Genomic DNA, 17235 nt, shown 5'->3' with positions numbered 1-17235 from the left:
TTCTGTTTAAGGACCGGTTTTCCTCAACTCACCTCATCTCACCTTGATTCCTCACCAGCTACTCACGGATGTCTTCCTTTCTCTGAGTCTGGGCCCTTGATCTTTCCCCAGGATCTATCTCCGTGGTCTCTGACCTTCCAAACCCACCATCCCTCAAAGCGTAGCTAGAATTCCACCCCCTTCCCAAGCTTGCTCACCCCCTGGGTGTCAGTATTCTCAGGAAAGTCCTGATGTTCTGTGAATGGATTCTCCTTGACAAAGGTAATTTATTGAATGTTAAAATAAGTTTAACAGTCTGCATGCATGGGTAGGGCTTTTCAAAGAATTACGTTTGCAAATGAGAAAGAAAATCCTCCACCAGACCATGTATCCCGATTTATGGTTTGGAAAATGTGGTTGCTTCCTCCCTGAAGACTTCCCTGATCACTCTGGCTCCGTGCACGGTATCCCTAACTCGATTGTTAGCTCCCCTAGGGCAGAGATTATGTCTGAATAAATATGTAAAAAGTCCAAATCTTTTGAAGTTGTGATGGGAAAAAATTGAGAAGTTTGGAGAAAATGAAATATAACCAACAAAGATTTTTGCACTCTTCACAAATACAAAATCACTCTTTTTAGTGTGTCAGAAAAATATACTGTCACTACTTGGTCTAGGCTCCAGATTAACACAAATCAAGGTGGTAGAATATGGTGTAAAGAATAGTGGGGTGGGTAGAAAAGCAGCCTTTTAGTTGGTGGCGTCATGTTTTAGCTGGTGAACTTGGCCTTAACTTCTCTGGAGATGCGGTCTCCCGTGCCGGATTCGGATTTAGGGATAATAAATACACCTGCCCCTCTACTGCACAAGACAATGGTGGTGAAGATCAAATGGGAAATGGAGTTAAGGGTTTGTTTTTTTTCCTTTTAAGCATTTTTTTGTTCTGGAAATAATCCTCAATAAATTTACTAATGAAAACTACTTTGAAATGTTTTCAATTTTGTTACTAACAAGCTTCAAGGTGCTGACCAACCATTAAAAAAATCAGGCAATTCTGAGTTTTGCCTTTTTGTGAAGAGGGGGGAAAGTCCTTGGGAGCAGAAAGACCACATCAAATGTGACCCCAGGCAAGTAACCTAGCATGAGTCAGGTGTCAGAGTTCCGGCCCTCCCACTTACACAGGCCATCATCTCCAATGCTCGGACCATGTCTCCTCATCAGCAAAATATGAATAATAATAGTAGTAACATTTACCGAACGCCTTCTGTGGGCTGTGTATTGTTTCAAGCATGTTGCATGTACAAAGTCATTTAATCGTCACAACAACCCCACGAGAGAGGAACTATTAGTATCTTCATTTATAGGGGAGGAAACTGAAACACAGACAAGTTAAGTCATTTGCCTAAGGCTGCCCAGCCAGTAAGTGCTGGTGCCCAGAATGAATCCCAAGCAGTCTGACTCCAGAGCCTGTGCTCTTGTCTGTGCTGGGCGGCTCCCTCCATGTGGGAGGATTAAATGAAATAACGCACATAAAGCACTCAGCATGTGGCCTGGCGCACGCCATTCGAATTACCACGGTATCTTACGGTGTATGTGCGGTGATGTCTACAGTCTATACCCTGTTCCTGGCACAAAGGAGGTTCTGTAGATGGTTCCCTTCCCCACTGACGTCATGGGAAAACAGAACGTGTTACACAGTGCCGGCAGAGACAGAAAATGCTCATTTACGCGTGTTCTCTTATCCTTCAGATGAGAGATTGGCACAGGGAAGACCTCAGAACCCACTGAATACACCTTTGCTACAGGAAAACCCCTGTCACTACTCTTCTGTTCCGTTTTTCTGATGCTTCTCCTTCACTGCCTTTATGCTCTTCTAAAGAAAGATTAAGGTTTCCCTGGATTGGGAAAGGCTTGTGCCTCGTGTCACAGAAAGTGGAATTGACATGAAATTTTGCCAGTACCCGTGAGTTTTCCAAGGCTCTGACTTTCTCCTTGGTTCACTGGGATAGGAGACAACAGGCAAAGCCCAGGAACTGGTAGGGTGTCCTCCTACGGCTGAATCTTCTGGGTCTCCACCCTGGGTTGGGCATCTGGGTTCACCCCACGCATGCATCTGCCTACGCACCTGCTCCCATAATCTGTAATCCACACATTATTCATGCATTTACTTCGTCACAGCCATTCCCACCTACTCACCCGAGACAGACCTCTTCTCCCTGGGCCCCTCCACACAACATATAATGCCCAGACGCCTCCCTTACTCCCTCCAAACCCACTTACTCCTTCATTCATTCTGATGGCACATAGGGGATGAGCCCCACGTGCCAGGCACTGTGCTAGGTACCTGGGCATCATTTGACCCCAAATACTCAATACACATCGGCTTCCCCACACGCACAGACTTTACACGCATGTGTTTGCACACCCCTTATACGTATAACCGCATGTAACCCCCATATATGCAGAGGATACGTACACGTACCGGTAAAGACCTGCTCTCCGTTCAGCCGCTCACACTGTCTGGCTCTGTTTAGAACAGTCTGATTTTGCTTCCTCCATTTTGTGTTCTGTTTCCCTACCATCTTCATGGCAGACTTAACCTAAAGGTGGTAGATATGAGCACAGCAGGTTCTGGTGTGTTATATTTATCTTCAAAGCAGACCTCACCTACCTCCCCTTTTCCAGGGAAAGCTCCGTACTTCTCCCAGTCGTGGGAAAACACCACTTGCAGTCACGGGTGGGACAGGTGACCTGGGGCCGGGTGGGTGGGCAGCAGCGGCCTTGGTTAGGTCAGCATGTTCAGACTGTGGACTGTGGACCCCCAATTAGGAGGAGAGCAAGAGAGAGGAACGAAATGAACCACACTGCCCTACGTATCCCGCCCCAGGAGCAGCCCCTCCCAACCTAGGAAAACCCAGAGCAGGCAGCGCGTGCTGAATTCGGCATCCTCCCTGGCTTGGCTCCATCAGTGGTGGCGTGTTTTTAGATCTCACTTAGATCTCACTCTCCCCTTTCGGTTATTTCCGACTCCTCCCTCCTCCCCCAGCTCAGTTTCTTTCCGTTTTAAAACATGCTCTCGCGCAGGGGTGTGAAACCCTCGGGAGGACCCCAGAGCTAAAGCTTCAAAACCAAGGCAGCTCTGCTCGGAAGGGGGGGCACCACTTTCTGCAGAAGCCAAGGCAGGTACTGTCCTTACCATTCAGGACAAGCCTTCCAGCTGCTTCCACCAGAGCCTTCAAGTACCAAGGGGGCAGTTGTGTGATGGAAGGTGTAGAGCAAATGGTGTGACTGCCTGAGCCACCTCTGAGATTGGGATAGATGCTTCAACAGCTCCTATCAAAGGGCTACCACCACGGATGCCGAGGCAATGACAAACTCAGGTGCTGAGGAGAGAGCATTTCTTCAGGGTTCCAATTACATAACAGGAGGCCTTGGTTTCATAGCTGGCTGCAGAAGCAGTCATCTTTGATACTGGGAGGTAACAAGCAGGAGGGAGCTTGAGAAGGCGCCAGGGGTATCCAAAACAAGGGTGGGCAATTTATAAATTTTCAATCTAACTCCAAGAAACTCAAAAATTAGTACATGGGGGTGGGAGGAGATGGGAGAGATGGAGGCAGAGCACAGAGGATTTTTAGGGTCGTGAAACTACTCTGCGTGATATTATAATGATAGTCACATGTCATCATCCATTCGTCCAAACCCATAGAAGGTACAACACCGGGGAGAACCCTGGTGTAAACTGTGGACTCTGGCTGATTATGATGTGTCCGTGTAGCTTCCTCAGTTGTAACAAACGTCCCACTCTGGCAGGGGTGTTGACGATGGGCGGGCTGTGCAGGTGTGGGGCAGGGACTATAAGGGAAATCTTTGTACCTTCCTCTCAATCTGTCTGTGAACCTAAAACTGCTCTGAAAAAACAATGCCTTAGTGAAAACTAGTACTCTTTACTAGATAAAAATAAGATAAAGAGGTTAAACTGGAGGATTAAACTGGTTGGAGACAATCAGAAAGTACGAGGTGTTAAAGAGAGATTGGAACTTTATTGAGACTTTCTCCCTGATGAAATCAGAATGGAAAGACACTGGAAAGGTTCCGCTTTGGAGAGAAACAGCAACTGTTCAGGCACAAATACTTACAGACACTCCTCTTGAGGGATCTCTGGATCCCGAATTTCCCCCAGTTCCCAACCCACCCACCCACCCCAAAGAGTCAGAATTCTGCTTGAAATCCACCTCCCCAGCGTGGGGCACAAAACAGCACTTCAAGGCCCAGCGGACTGACTGCAAGCCCACGGGCAGTCGGAGGAAAGAAAGTCCAGGGGTGAGCGGAGGACAGGAGGAGGAAGAAGGGGAAAATGCACGGAGAAAAGGAAAGCGGAGAAGACCACACTGAAGATGTCGCCCCTCTGAAGACAGACTCTTGTGTGAATGTATCAGCCTCATCCCACTCACTTCCCCAAAGCCATAATGATATGAGCAGCTTGACGATGCCCGTACAGTTCTGCACTTTTTATGTCCCTCCTGCACTGGGGGAAACAGACGTGCCAGGAGTCACTGTGGGCAGTAGGGGCATTCAGGAGCAAGAGAGGGTGAATGATGGAGAGACAAGGCGAGGGCTGGGTTTTGACAAGAAGAAACGCAGCTCGCCCCTTGGATGCCCCCAGCAGACCCCTTTTTCTCCTCTGGCTGGCTTTGTCCTTAGAAACAATGTCCTGGAGGCTCTGGGGCCTCTGGTTTTCTTATGGGGGTTCCAGGCCCTCCACCAAGCCAAAAGCAGCAGCCCTTGTTGCAGCCATGCACCAGAGCACTAATAATCCCGAGAAACAGAAATTCCAAAATCACAGTCCTCCACGTGGACCTCATCTGCTTCCAGTTGCTTCCACTGGCTCATCCTCAGAGTGCCTCTCCCTCTGCCTTCATCTTCACTTTCCTCCTGGTCCAGGATGACTTCCTGGTGCTGATGGTCCTGACCGGTGCCTCATGGTGAAGTCGCTCCCAAGAGAGGCTGGCTCACTAGGCAGAAGAACCCCTCTGGGCAGCCCTGGGCCAGGTCTCTAGGATATATACAGACTGTCCACCTCCCCACTTTTCATCACAAGGCTTCTTCCCTCCAGGCTCCCCCACCCCTACCCCTCCTCCGTCCCCCATCCCCGCTGCCCTCCGAGGTGGCACACCAGCCAGGCAGGACTCTCACAGCCAGTCCTTTCTCTATGCCCTCTGGCACGCTATCTCCCTGATCTCTCTTGGACATTGTAATGCACACATATTTGCACTCATCCGTCCTTGAAGGTCCCGGCTTTCCTGCGGTGCATTTGGTGGGTGTCGGCATCAAGTTCAGGAGCAAAGCTGAACGTTAAGCCTTCGTTGCCACCAACACTGAGTGGCTGGTGCTGGTTCTGACTCCTGGGAGGTTACTCGGAGTTCTGAGTGTTGGCGCGTCAGGGAATGGAGAAGAAGGGAAAGGAAAAGCTGTGGTGATGAAAACCAGGAAGGAACAACTCTTCTGCCAAGCGTCTCCATGGAGAAGTTGTGGAAACAGCCTCCTCTTAAATTTGGGGGAGGTGGGCTGCCCAGAGATGTCCCTGATGAAAAGGAGCAAGGTTCCATTGTCCCTTCTGAAACCCAACGCCTTTGGGATCTGAGTTTTGCAAGACATGCAATAGACAAAGACACACTGCAAACCAATTAACCCTCTGAGCCCTTCCGGTGCTTTCACTGAAGTCACTTCCAAGAAGTAAATTACCTGAATACATGGAACGCTCATCTCTTGGGGCTGAGAAAGGGACCAAGCTTCCCAGCTGGCTCAGACGACTATGTCAGAGACATGGCATGGGGGAGGCAGATCCTTCTCCTTGTCTGGGACCTCTTGTTCTCTCTTGGTGTTCTGGGATTCTATACCATTCCCCCGCCCTTGAGGGAACAGGGAAGAGGGCCTGAGGGGGAGGCTCAAAACCCAGGTTGATTCAGACCCAAGAGATTTTCCCCTGTTGAAGTCAACTCAAGCTTAGGAGGCAGCTCAGGGCCGCAGGACACAGAAGACGGTGGGTGGAAGGAAGCCACAACGGGCCTGAGCAGTCCTACAGAACTCAAGCCTTCTCTATTCTCCCAGCTTATAGGGAAAAAAGGAATTTCAGCTGCTTTTAGCTTATTTGATTCATTAATTCAGTATACCCTAGAATTTAGCTGCTCTCTGTCCCTCTGAGACAGAACCCAGGGAAAGCAGGTGTGGCCTGACTTGCCTCAATCAGGCCCCTGAATTGAAGCAACAGGACAAATGCACTATAATTCACAGTTTCCACTCTCCTCCCTCAACCCACCCCTTCCCCCACCACTGGCCTCAATTGGCTCCCAGATCTCCAATGCGTAAGGATTTCCGCCAGCATGGCTCAAAGGGTTAATAAACCAGGACTTCTCAGACAGTTAGGACACAAGCTCATTCACCAACAGAAACCCGAGGATGGCAACACAGCAACCTAGGGCTTCCTATAGCGATTCTTCGGGGTTTCGCCACACCCTGTTTTGTCACAGTTGAGAGCACCTGGGTTCTTCCCCAGCCCGAGGCTCCCCAGGAGGCCGGGGAGCTCCTGGGTGATGGCCCGCTCAATCTTCTCCAGAAAGCAACCTCCCATGTAGGAGCACTGCTGCGACAGCAGCTTGAAACTGGAAATGGGGTTGATGCCAAAGAAGTCCTTATAGGCCTCGCGGTTGGGAAGGTCAAATTTGCTGACATTGGTTTTTGCCAGGATGGTCTTGAAGATGTAGAATTTATCAGGATCTTCCACAATGTCCTTGAAGACCAGTTCTCCATCACTGAAGAAGGTCATTTTGTCCTTATAAGTCTGCAGATAGCGGTCAACCAAGAGGGCATGAATGCGGACCCGGATGGCATGCTGGCGGATGAAGGCAATCTTGTTCTCCAGTCTGTTCTCGATCACCTGGTTCAGGTCTTCCAGGAGGGAGATCTCTTCCTTGAGGAACAGGTCCCGGTGTGTGTCAGGCTTGTAGTCGTACGGCCAGAAGGAGCTGACGTAAACCCTTGGGGGCTCTGTGACATTGATGAGCGGGGCCAAGCTCCAGAAGAGGGCCCCATAGACGCGCATGAGCATCTGCGTGGCCAGGCTGTCGGCCTTGTTCAGGATGATCCTTATCTGGGACTCCCGCCCCTTCAGCTGGCGGAAGAGCATCTCCAGCTCCAGACCCACATCCAGCTTGGTGGGGTCAAAGACGACAAAGATGAGGTCAGCTCTGTCGATGAACCACTGGCACACGTCATTGAAGGGGTAACCTTGAGGAGAGGGAACCAGAAGTCAAGCTGAGCAGGCCTTACCCCGGGTTCTTCCAGAACCAAACCATTCCGTGGGGTGAGGGAAGTAACAACAGTAGGGATTTCCTGGGTTTCTGAAGACTTTTAAAGAATTTTAATTGTGTATCTCCTGCCGCTTGTCAACCTTTGACCAAGAACAACCTGATCCTTGCTTTAATGCTTCTAAGCTTTAGCGTTTTAGCTATAAAGTGTCAAAAAGAACAATGACACCCAAGTTGATATAAAGATTACTATGTTGCTATAAATATAGGAAAGCACCTAACTAAAACTGCCAGTCATGTAGTAGATGCTCAATATGTTTTAATTCCTTTAACTTATTTCCAAAATAAGGAGACTAGGAATACCTGTTTTGAAAATCTTCTACAATGACCAACCAGTGATGCATAAGATTCATCCGATGCATAACAGGAATGCAATAAAGGTTAAGTTACTATTATAATTATTAGTGATAACGTTATTACTAGTAATAAAACAAAGTCTGGTTATAAGCAAAATGAGAGTTATAACCACAAACAGAGATCCACCATCTGCTCATATATTCCTACAAATGCAGTTATGACTCATCTCTGCAGATGGCCTTGCACCACGGCAATGCTCAGTGGCCTGTGTCATAACCTAGTGCCTGCCAGCCCCGAAGTGGCACTCTCCTGCCACCTGAAGGCAAGTGGGGTTTTGGGAAGTCTGACACAGGCTTATGCTGAAGCAGGCGCCTGGTGAAGCAGAAGGTCAGGTTCAACCCAGACCCAAGTGAGCCAGAGGTCAAGTACACCTGGATTGGGACCCAACTGGTCCAGGTCTTTGATCTCAGGGGCAGCCTGGGCCTCCCAAAGACAGCTCAGCCCCAGCGTGGACCTCAAGGTGCTACTTACAGGGAAGACCAGCCCTCCCTCCCCTTAGGAAAATACTGATTGCCTCCCAACCAGATCCGTCCCCGGAGAGGTGAAAGGATAAGGTACTCCACACCTAAGTGGCATCACAGTGACAACAAGAAGGGACTGGGAGCAAAGAACCTGGTCTTGGACAATGCTGGCCACATTACCTCCCCCCTCCCTGCCTACCACTCATTGTCGAAAACAATTTTCGAAGACAAAGCTCTCGCTGTTCAGAAATGAGTGCTGAATTACCTCTTTCTTGCTGCTTGCGGTTCTCAATGATGCCTGGTGTATCCACAAAAGTGACCCGCTCCAGAAGTTTGTGGGGAACCTCGATGCCAATCAGCTTCTCCAGGAAATTCTGGCCAAACTTCTCGAGGGGTGAGAAGGACCGGGCGCTGTCAGCAGCCATGACAATGCCCTCGATGGTTTTCAGCTTGGGCCCGTGCGTGAGGACCGTGAACTCTGAGGTGGTGGGCTCAGCACCTGCACACACGGCACCAGGTTAGTAGGACTGCGGTCACCCCTGGGGAGGAGAGCTACCACAAAGTCATGGGGTGAGCAAGGTGTTCAGGGACGGTGTGCCACAGGAGTCGGATATTGCATTCGCTAAGCTCCTGGCTTCTTTTTTAAAAAATCGTGGTAAGATACACATATCAAAATTCACCATTTTCACCATTTTTAAGTGTGCAGGTAAGTGGCCATAAGGACATTCACAGTGATGTGCAACCATCACCACTATCCATCTCCCGAACAGAAACTCTGTACCCGTTAAACAGTAACTCCCGTGCCCCCTTCCTCCAGCCCCTGGGAATCTCTACTCTACTTTGTGTCTCTACGAATTTGATGACTCTAGGTATCTCATAAGTGGAATCACACAGTATTTGTCCTTTCGTGTCTGGCTTATTTCACTTAGCATAGTGTCTTCGAGGTTCATCCACGTTGTGGCATGTCTCAGAAATTCATTCCTTTTTAAGGCTGAATAATATTCCATTGTATGAATAGACCATGTTTTGTTTATGCATTCATCCATCAATGGATGTTTAGGTTGTTTCCACCTCTTGACCATTGTGAATAATGCTACTATGAAGATGGGGGTAGCTGCTGGTTTCTTGTATGTAATTTTCATTGTTATATTGAAGACATATATGAATGCTTTAATTTTTACAGTGTTCTTACATATGACATTGAAATACCAACAATCACACAAGAAAATCACACTGTTACCTGTGTAGAGCTGGTAGCGAGTGTTTTCCAACCCAAGGAGGTAGTTTATCATGGTGGATTTGCCAACGCTCCACGGTCCCAGGAACAGCACCATTGGCTTGGAAGTAATTTCCCCATCTGCGGGCGGCGGGAATTAGAAATGGAAGTGAACTAACAAAGTTCCTCACTGTGAGAGTGACACAGTTCTCCGTGCTGTGTCCCAGTCCATCTGATTGAACTGTGGGATTCTAGATTGGACCAGAGAGCGTGTAGCAATCAGTGGCACATCTCCTTCTACGCAAGTGCGATCACCCAGTTAAAAGACACCAGAAGACATCGTTTGGGCCTTGCACAGATCCTTGGCGCACTGACACCGGAAGGAGGGACTCAGTAAAGTCAACAAATACTGACTCAGAGCTCACCCTGGGTGAGGCCTCCTGATTTAGATCTGGAGGAGAACTGCTCATAAAAAGGGGAGGAGAGAGCTGCTACGTGGAGAGAGGTTAAAACTCTGCAATTGGGACTGGTAACAGAAGAAAGGATATGAAAGAAGCTTATACAACCTTGGACGACCTTGACTCGGGCCCTGCCTGTCCCGCGTGTCGCCCTCCTTAGCTGTGCTCCCCACATCCCACTTTAGGCTCAGCCCAAACCTGGGCTCTGGAGCCAGTCTCAAATATTAGTCTCCAAAGCCCACGACAAATTTGCCAGGTCCCAAGACCAAGCATGGACTCCGCATCTCTTGGGTTCTTGTCCCTGTGTCCAATGTGGGGGAGAACACCCTGCCTGGGCCACTGCAGTTGATGTCCCTAAGAAGAAAAAGCAGACTCCTCCAGTGCTTTCAAAACCAGAGGGCAGGGACTGGGGGAGGAATGCGTTTGGCATGGAATGCATCATTCTCGTCGCTGACTTGCAGGCTGCAGCTCTTCAGCCCTTCCCTGAACCACAGCAGAGGGTCACCTCTCCAGCATTTAGCACCTACAGCTCTCCAGACCTCTTCACCTCCCTGAGCCTGGAGAGAGGCCTCAAAACACTAGGCATTTCTTTTTCATTTGCCCATTTTTCCCAGTTTAATTTATTTAATATCTTCATTCAAAAATCAGAAGTATAAGAAGATATACAGTGAAAAGTCTCCCTTCCCTGTCCCCAGTCTGCCTCGGCCATCACACTCCCTCTGTATTCTTTCAGATATTTTAATGCATACATAAGCAGTATGAAGAGATCATCTTCCCCTCTCGTCACACACAGAGGAGCAGGGTCTCCTCCTTGTCTGCACCTTGCTTCTTGATGCGTTGGTTTTCTTTCTCTAAGGTGAAACTAATCCTAGAAGACCCAGATGGCATCTTGTAAGCAGCCGCACATAAATATTGCCTGAAATTGATACCGTGGTCCTGCCCCATCCCTCCCTGCCTGTAAATACACACAAGAGCCGCTTGCATCTCCAGGCGTCAACTCCTGGCTCAGGGACAGGAAGGGATAGCCAGGCTGAGGGAGGGGAAGGAGTCCCCAGTTATAGCCACAGAGATCCTACCAAAATTCTTCTGTCCAGGCCCAGGTGACACCAAGGAGAGCTGGACCTTCCATCTCGCCTGTGAGAGAAACCACAAACAGGGCTTTTTGAGGGGGCCGCTGTTTCTGCTCTCCGCAGCACGGGGCGTGACTGGCATGTGCAGGAGGTGGCAGGTGAGACACCATGGGTGGAGGTCATGGGGAGAGGCTGCCCTGAGGCACAGCGGAGCGCCCAGCACTTGCAAGAGCCAAGGGGAGAGGAGCCAAACCCAGAAAGCGAAGTCAGGAACCAGAAGCCCTCCCTGCAGAGCACCGTTCCCTGGGCAGCCCACAGCCTTCCGGGCCAAGCCGCTGGGTCTAGGGGCTGCGAAAGAAGGAAGGCCAGTGTGGAGGACAGAAAGCACGGGCTGCGAAAGAAGGAAGGCCAGTGTGGAGGACAGAAAGCACTGGCGCCTGCACCCTCACGCCAAGGCCTGCACGTCCTCTGTGGAGCCAAGGAGGATAGATTGCTCTTTGGCTTGCAAGAAACAGGAGAGGTAGTTGTGAAACTGGGCAGATGTCTTCTCTCAGAAGAGGAGAAAGTTAGGGCTCCTAGCACCAGCCAGGATCCTGGGGAGCCCACCATTTCTCTGGACATCAGGGCCCTCTTCTGTAAAGCAGGAATAACATATACCCGCTAGTCCCCCATCCACTTTATAGCCATCAAGAGCATCACAAGGGATAACGCAGAAATAGCCAATCAACACAGAAAGAGATGTGCAATACCACTCACCATTCAAACAACAATTAGACGCCATTGTTAAATCTTTCAAAAATGAATAACACGAAAACGTGGGGGAACAAGAACTCTCCCACCCTGTTGTGGATACAAACTAGGGCGACTGAAGGCAATTTAGCAACGACTATGACAATGTTTCATTCCAGCGTTCCACTTTTAGAACTTTATCCTATAAATATGTTTGCATGAAATATGTGACGATTATAGTGGTATTTGTAACACTGAAAAAATAGAAAATGGCAAACAGCCTATTTTCCATCAGTAGGATAGTAGTTATCTAGTGTGGTGCATCCACATGAGGAACAGAAAGAGCAGGGAGCCACATGCATACACATAGAGACACAGACACACAGGAAAACAGACACACACAGATATACAGACACACACAGAGATGCACAGAGACACACACAGATACACAGACACACAGAGAAACAGACACACACAGAGATACACACAGTTACACAGACATACAGAGAAACACACATACAGACACACACAATTGTGTGATATCATCCCATCTTTGTAAAACAAACAGAAAAGGCACGCTTGCATAAGCTCACGTACACAGAGGAAATGTCTAGAAGGATTCACGAGAAACTGTAACAGTGGGAGTCTCTGGGAGTGGAATTAGAGAAGCTGGAAATCAAGAAAGGGGTTTTTATTTTTCAATTCATACTGTTTTGTACTATTTGAATTTTTGGGGGGGGCAACAAGTATACCTCATTTCCATTACTTTGAAAATCAATTTTTAAAAGAATCCAGACCCAAGAAAAGCCAACCAGAAGGAGTGAGGAGGAGGAGGGAAGGAATCCAGGCCAATGAGAGGCCTGCAGACATGATCTCAAGTGACCAGGGAGCCCTTGAGCCCACACGGGATCGAGCAGGCATCACTGCCCTTGGAAGCCAGGGCCCTACGACACCTGAGCGCTTACTCATGAAATGGTCTTCGTGACACCCCGTGCAAATCGTGGGGCACGCTTTCAGGGAAAGCATCGTTCACATGACTGAAGTCTCTGTCCCTCTCCAAGTCCTTAGGAGAGGTCAGCTCCACGTGTCCTCATGCCCACCGTGCAGGGAGCTCAGGAACCCACAAGGCCACTGGGGAGTGTGGACAGGCTGGAGGTCAGGCTCAACCTCCGGACGCGAGGGGGTACCTGTGATCTCGTGCTGCCGAAGCTCGTTGTACTTGTAAGACTGCTCCAGGGGTTTGATGGACGAGTGGTAGATCTTTCGAAGTCGCTGCAGTACCACTGGGGGCAGAGAAGGGTGAAGGGAGAGGTCAGGGGGGCGCTCCAGGTGGCTGAACCGCTATGGAGCCGTCTATCTCCCCAGGGAGTCCCTGGTGGGGAGCAGGGCCCGTGTATTAGCATTCCTGGAGGGAGCTGGCCCACATCCCAACCCTCAGAAAGCTTTAAACCAGAAGGCATTCCCTCCCCATCCTCCAAAGCCCCTGGACTTTCTTTTTAAATCTAACCCTCTTCTCTCTCTTTGATAGTGTGTCCCGAAGCTCCGCCTCAGCCGGCAGCTACTGAAGGCCTTTCAATGGCAGATGGGAACTGCCACAGAACTGTCCCCTTCTTCCCTCCTTGCCTCTATGGTGCCTGCCTGGGGCTTATAGGGCAAGGAGGCACAGCCACACTGGCCCCTGGCCTGTCACGCACTCCCCACTGCCCCTGGGAGGGTTCAGACATCGCAGGTGTCTTCTCGGGAAGAGTATGGCTCCAGGGAGAAGTGACTCACTGGCGCAGAGAGGGAGGAACGAGGGACAGAGGCCGGGCCTCTCTGGACCCCAGCCCTCCCTCGCGCTGCCAGCCCCTCTCTAGCTGTGTGCACAGCAAACCGCTGCCTCACTCTGAGCTTTTGTTCACTCATCGATTGAGAGGAGACAAGCCCCACTGAAAGCCTTGAGTGGTTACAAGGATGAAATGAAATACCAGACATGAGAGGGCATTATCAACTGTAAAAATCAAAGCAAATTGATGAACTCTTCTTAACAACCCTACCTGGCTGCAGCGCCAAGGCCAGCACCGTCCCGGCAGCAGCACCAGGATTCGCCCTCTACACTTCCGCTGGTCCCTCTGCTGGGATGGCCTTTCCTCCTCCCTGCCAACCCAGAGGCCCGAAGCCTTGGACCCTCCTGGGGGAGCCTCCTCCAGGAAGCCCCCATCTCCAGGGCTCTCCTCCCTGGGGTGCCCGCCAGCCCCAGCGGCCCAGCCCCCAAGGCGCTCCACCCCCAGGCCCAGGCCTCCGGTTACCCGGGTAATCATCAGTCGGCTTCTCCTCATTCAGCATCAGAGTTTTCTCAATGTGGGAGCGGTCTCTCAGTGGGGCTTCTTCACTCACATCCTCCGCCTCTTCTGGAGAGAGAAGCAGAGAGCAGGGTTAGGGCAAAGCCAAGAGCCAGCTGGGCTCCCAGCGCCCCCGGAAGATGGGCAGGGGCAGGCAGTGAGAGGGGGCTGCACAAAGGCTCTCCAAGTTTGACTGAATGGAGTTCTGTCTCTAGGAGGGACTTTGAAAATCCACACTCAACTTCTGTTAAGCTCCACGGTCCATTTTACGCCTTCAGCAAACATTGACTGAGCACTGACTGTGTGCCGAGCACCGAGCATCGCGCTGGGAATGCAGTGGTGCCCAAAACAGACGAGCTCCTGCCCTGGTGGAGGTTTCCTACAGTCTAGAGAGGAGAGGGGAGGAATGACCTTAAAAGTAATGTAATGATTACAGCCAGTGATGCAGCCATGGAAGGAAAGATGCCAGAAGCTATGAGGGCCTAAGAAGTGTGCCTGGGGAGTCTTAGCGGGGGGAGTCCGGACACTTCCCGGAGGGGCCGCCTGGGCGCTGAGATCTGCTGTGAGGAGTCATTTAGGGGAGGGTCAGGGCAGGAAACAGGAGTGATTCAGCAGGAAGTAGGAAGGGTGGCTGGGCCGCAGGAGGTGAGGGTTGTGTGCTGGGGGCAGGAGAGTTCCACAGGGGCTGACCTGCATGGTCTTAAAGGCCACATAGGAGTCTGCCTTTCATCCTCAGGGCACCGGAAGCCAGGAAGGGGTTCTACGCAAACAACCGCCCTGATCAAATGAGCATTTTTATCAGGCACAAGGGGGCTGTGTGGAGCACGGTCAGGAGGAGCCTCTGCACAGCGTCTGGGGTGTTCAACTGTTGCTTCTGACCAAGCAAGAGATGCCCACGACCGCCTGCAGGCTCCTGGGGAGGCCGTTACTACTGGAGCCCATCGCACCCAGGATTTTAGGTGATTAGAAGCAGGACGGACTTGGGCCTGTGGGGCAGAGGGAGACCAGTTCCACGAGGGGTGGGAAGCAGAGAAGAATCAGGATGTGCAGCCTCCCAGGTGAGCGATTCTTTACGGAGATCAGACCCACACAGCCCGACCCCAGACCCAGAATAGGGAGGACAGGGAAGGGGGAGGAGCTGGCTGACTGCAGGCCCTCCCCCTACAGAGTGTGCAAGCACCTGACAAGCAGCATGGAAACTAAATCCTACAAGGAAACCTGTGGGGAAGCCACACTGCAAGTGAAGACTGCCACAGTCCCCCCATCCTAAAAGCCAGCCCTTGGTCTGGCCAGCATATTTGGTGAGGCCATGGAGCATCCTGGCCAGGCCTCAGATGTGACAGTCTCCAGTGCTGCCCAATGGCTTTGCCCTGCCCTTCCCCTGTCCCCGTCCCCCAGTCCTGAGAGGGCGGCTACTGCTGCTCCAGGTGGACATCTGCAGGATGTCACTGTCACAGCCAGCCTGAGATTTCTTATCACGATGCTGACCCTAGTCCCTGTTCACCCTGCTTAACATGGTCTAGTCTTCAAGGGGAGACCCCAGGTGTTAGCTCACCAACGTGGTCCCCCAGGGGCCTCCAACCCACCCCCAACCTGTACCTCTCTCCACCAGCCTGCCACGGGACCTCAAATCCTGCCACTATGTCCCTTGTCCTTCAGGTTAAGGCACTGGTCCGTGTTAAAGTGCATCGAGGGACTCTAATGGGCAGGCTCCTGTGGCCCTAACTCAGAAGTGACCAGGTCCCTCTGGGCCCTCCATGGTGTATCTTCCCACGGGCTCCCTCAAAACTGGGGATAAATGGCTAATGAGCAGCCCCAAAGGCACCTCATGGGCCAGGGACACTGGACGGGGCCTCCACCCAGAAAACCAGGCTGGCTCTAATGTCCCACCCTGTCCCTGCTGGTCCCACTACATACAAGATTCCCAGGAAGAGTGTAGCTGCCGGAGGCGGCAGGAGCAAGTTGAGAATCCCGTACCCTGAGGCCCCTCCTCCGACTCCTCTGCGGCTGCATCCTGGGCCTCGTCCCCCTCGAGCCCTGTATCCAACTCCTCTGGACTCAACTGGGCCCCCTCGTCCTCAAGGCTTGGGGTTCCTGCTGCTTCCTGGGGTTCCCCGGCTTCCTCAGAGTCACCCCCTTCTTCTTCTGAACTAGCCCCATCGCCACTGTCCTCTTCAGATTCTTCTTCCTCGCTTCCGCTGTGATCGCCACCCTCTTCTTCAGAGGAGGCCATGTCCTGGTCCTCCTGAGACATCTCTGGCGCCTGGCCCTCTGGAGAGCTGTCTTCCTGGGTGCCCTCCACCTCGGAGCTCTGTGCGCTCCCCGTCTCCGTGGCTGGGCTGTGGCCAGGCTCCCCCTGGTCCTCAGGCCCCTCCCTGCCTTCTGTGTCCACATCCACAACTCCATCTGGCCCTTCAGGTCCCTCATCAGGCCCTGGGCTGCCCTCGCCTCCTGTCTCAGGGGCATGGGCTTCCTCGACCTCCTCTGTGGTGGGAGAAGCCCTTGCATCTTCAGGCCCTACGGTTCCCGTTGCTGTTTCCTGCTCAGCGTTGACCCCTAGGATCTCCTCAGCTTCCTCAGGGACCACATCTCCCCTAGCCTGTCCGTCAGCCTCCCCACTGGCAGCTTCCTCTGTGGAGACCCCAAGCCCAGCTCTCTCTTCTGCTGGGCCCTCTCCCGCACTGAGATCTGGCCTCCCCTCTTCCCCGGGGCCCCTCTCCCCTTCTGGAGGAAGGGCACTTTCTCCTGGTGGGCGCACTTCTTCCTCCCCAGGCTCCGCAGGGTCCCCGAGGGGAGCCGACTGTGAGGCTGAGGCATTGGAGAGGCTGGCTTCGGGATCAGAGCCCGGGCCGGGGGTGTCAGCGGCGGTCTTCTCCGAGCTCCCAGCCTCCCTGCCATCTGGGGAGTGAAGGAGCAGCTTCTTCTCTCGAGGAGCCGCCTCTGCATAAAGCGCCCTTTCCTTCTCGTCTAGACTTGCTGCGTCTCCAGCAGAGAAATGATTCTCCAACAAATTGCCAACATCTTCTGTGCCACCCGAAGTGGAAGCTTGCAGTTCTAAATGATTAGAACACGATTGGTCAGTTTCACAGGGTTGGCACTTGCTTTGCTCCTCAAAGAGTCTAACTCAAGCTAGCTCCCGTCCTTGGGAGGAGGTATGGACCTGGCGCGCAGTGGCTCACCCGACCTCCCTAGTCTTCATGACTGCCGCGTGCGGCAAGCAGCGCTGGTGTTATTCTGCCTCGCTCCCGAGATGTGGAAGTCGCAGCTGGGGCAGTTATAGAC

At 51.8% G+C, this 17235-nt stretch overlaps 1 protein-coding gene and 1 long non-coding RNA gene across 3 annotated transcripts in view; both read right to left on the bottom strand.

Moving 5' to 3' along the window:
• Window positions 1-243: 243 nt before the first annotated feature.
• Window positions 244-2955, bottom strand: LOC139074790 (uncharacterized). The gene is made up of 3 exons (XR_011524548.1): window positions 2677-2955; window positions 2450-2577; window positions 244-838 (listed from the first exon to the last, which is right to left on the bottom strand). It is a non-coding gene; the product is annotated as an uncharacterized lncRNA (long non-coding RNA).
• A 1042-nt stretch (window positions 2956-3997) lies between these two features.
• The window catches only part of SRL (sarcalumenin), a 39784-nt gene continuing 26546 nt past the window's right edge, over window positions 3998-17235 (bottom strand). The window contains exons 2-7 of one of the 2 annotated variants that reach the window (XM_070566905.1): window positions 15931-17007; window positions 13921-14022; window positions 12820-12915; window positions 9400-9516; window positions 8425-8658; window positions 3998-7261 (exon numbers count right to left, since the gene is read on the bottom strand). In XM_070566905.1, coding sequence (XP_070423006.1) covers window positions 6450-7261; window positions 8425-8658; window positions 9400-9516; window positions 12820-12915; window positions 13921-14022; window positions 15931-17007 — 2438 coding nt within the window. In that variant the 3' untranslated portion in view covers window positions 3998-6449. The remainder of the gene's footprint in view (window positions 7262-8424; window positions 8659-9399; window positions 9517-12819; window positions 12916-13920; window positions 14023-15930; window positions 17008-17235) is intronic. The other variant, XM_008523379.2, reaches the window with a different exon arrangement.

The sequence above is a fragment of the Equus przewalskii genome, chromosome 12 (assembly GCF_037783145.1).
Source record: "Equus przewalskii isolate Varuska chromosome 12, EquPr2, whole genome shotgun sequence".
Classification (NCBI taxonomy): domain Eukaryota; kingdom Metazoa; phylum Chordata; class Mammalia; order Perissodactyla; family Equidae; genus Equus; species Equus przewalskii.
The sequence above is the reverse complement of the archived record's forward strand: the minus strand, read 5'-3'. Positions and strand labels throughout refer to the sequence as shown.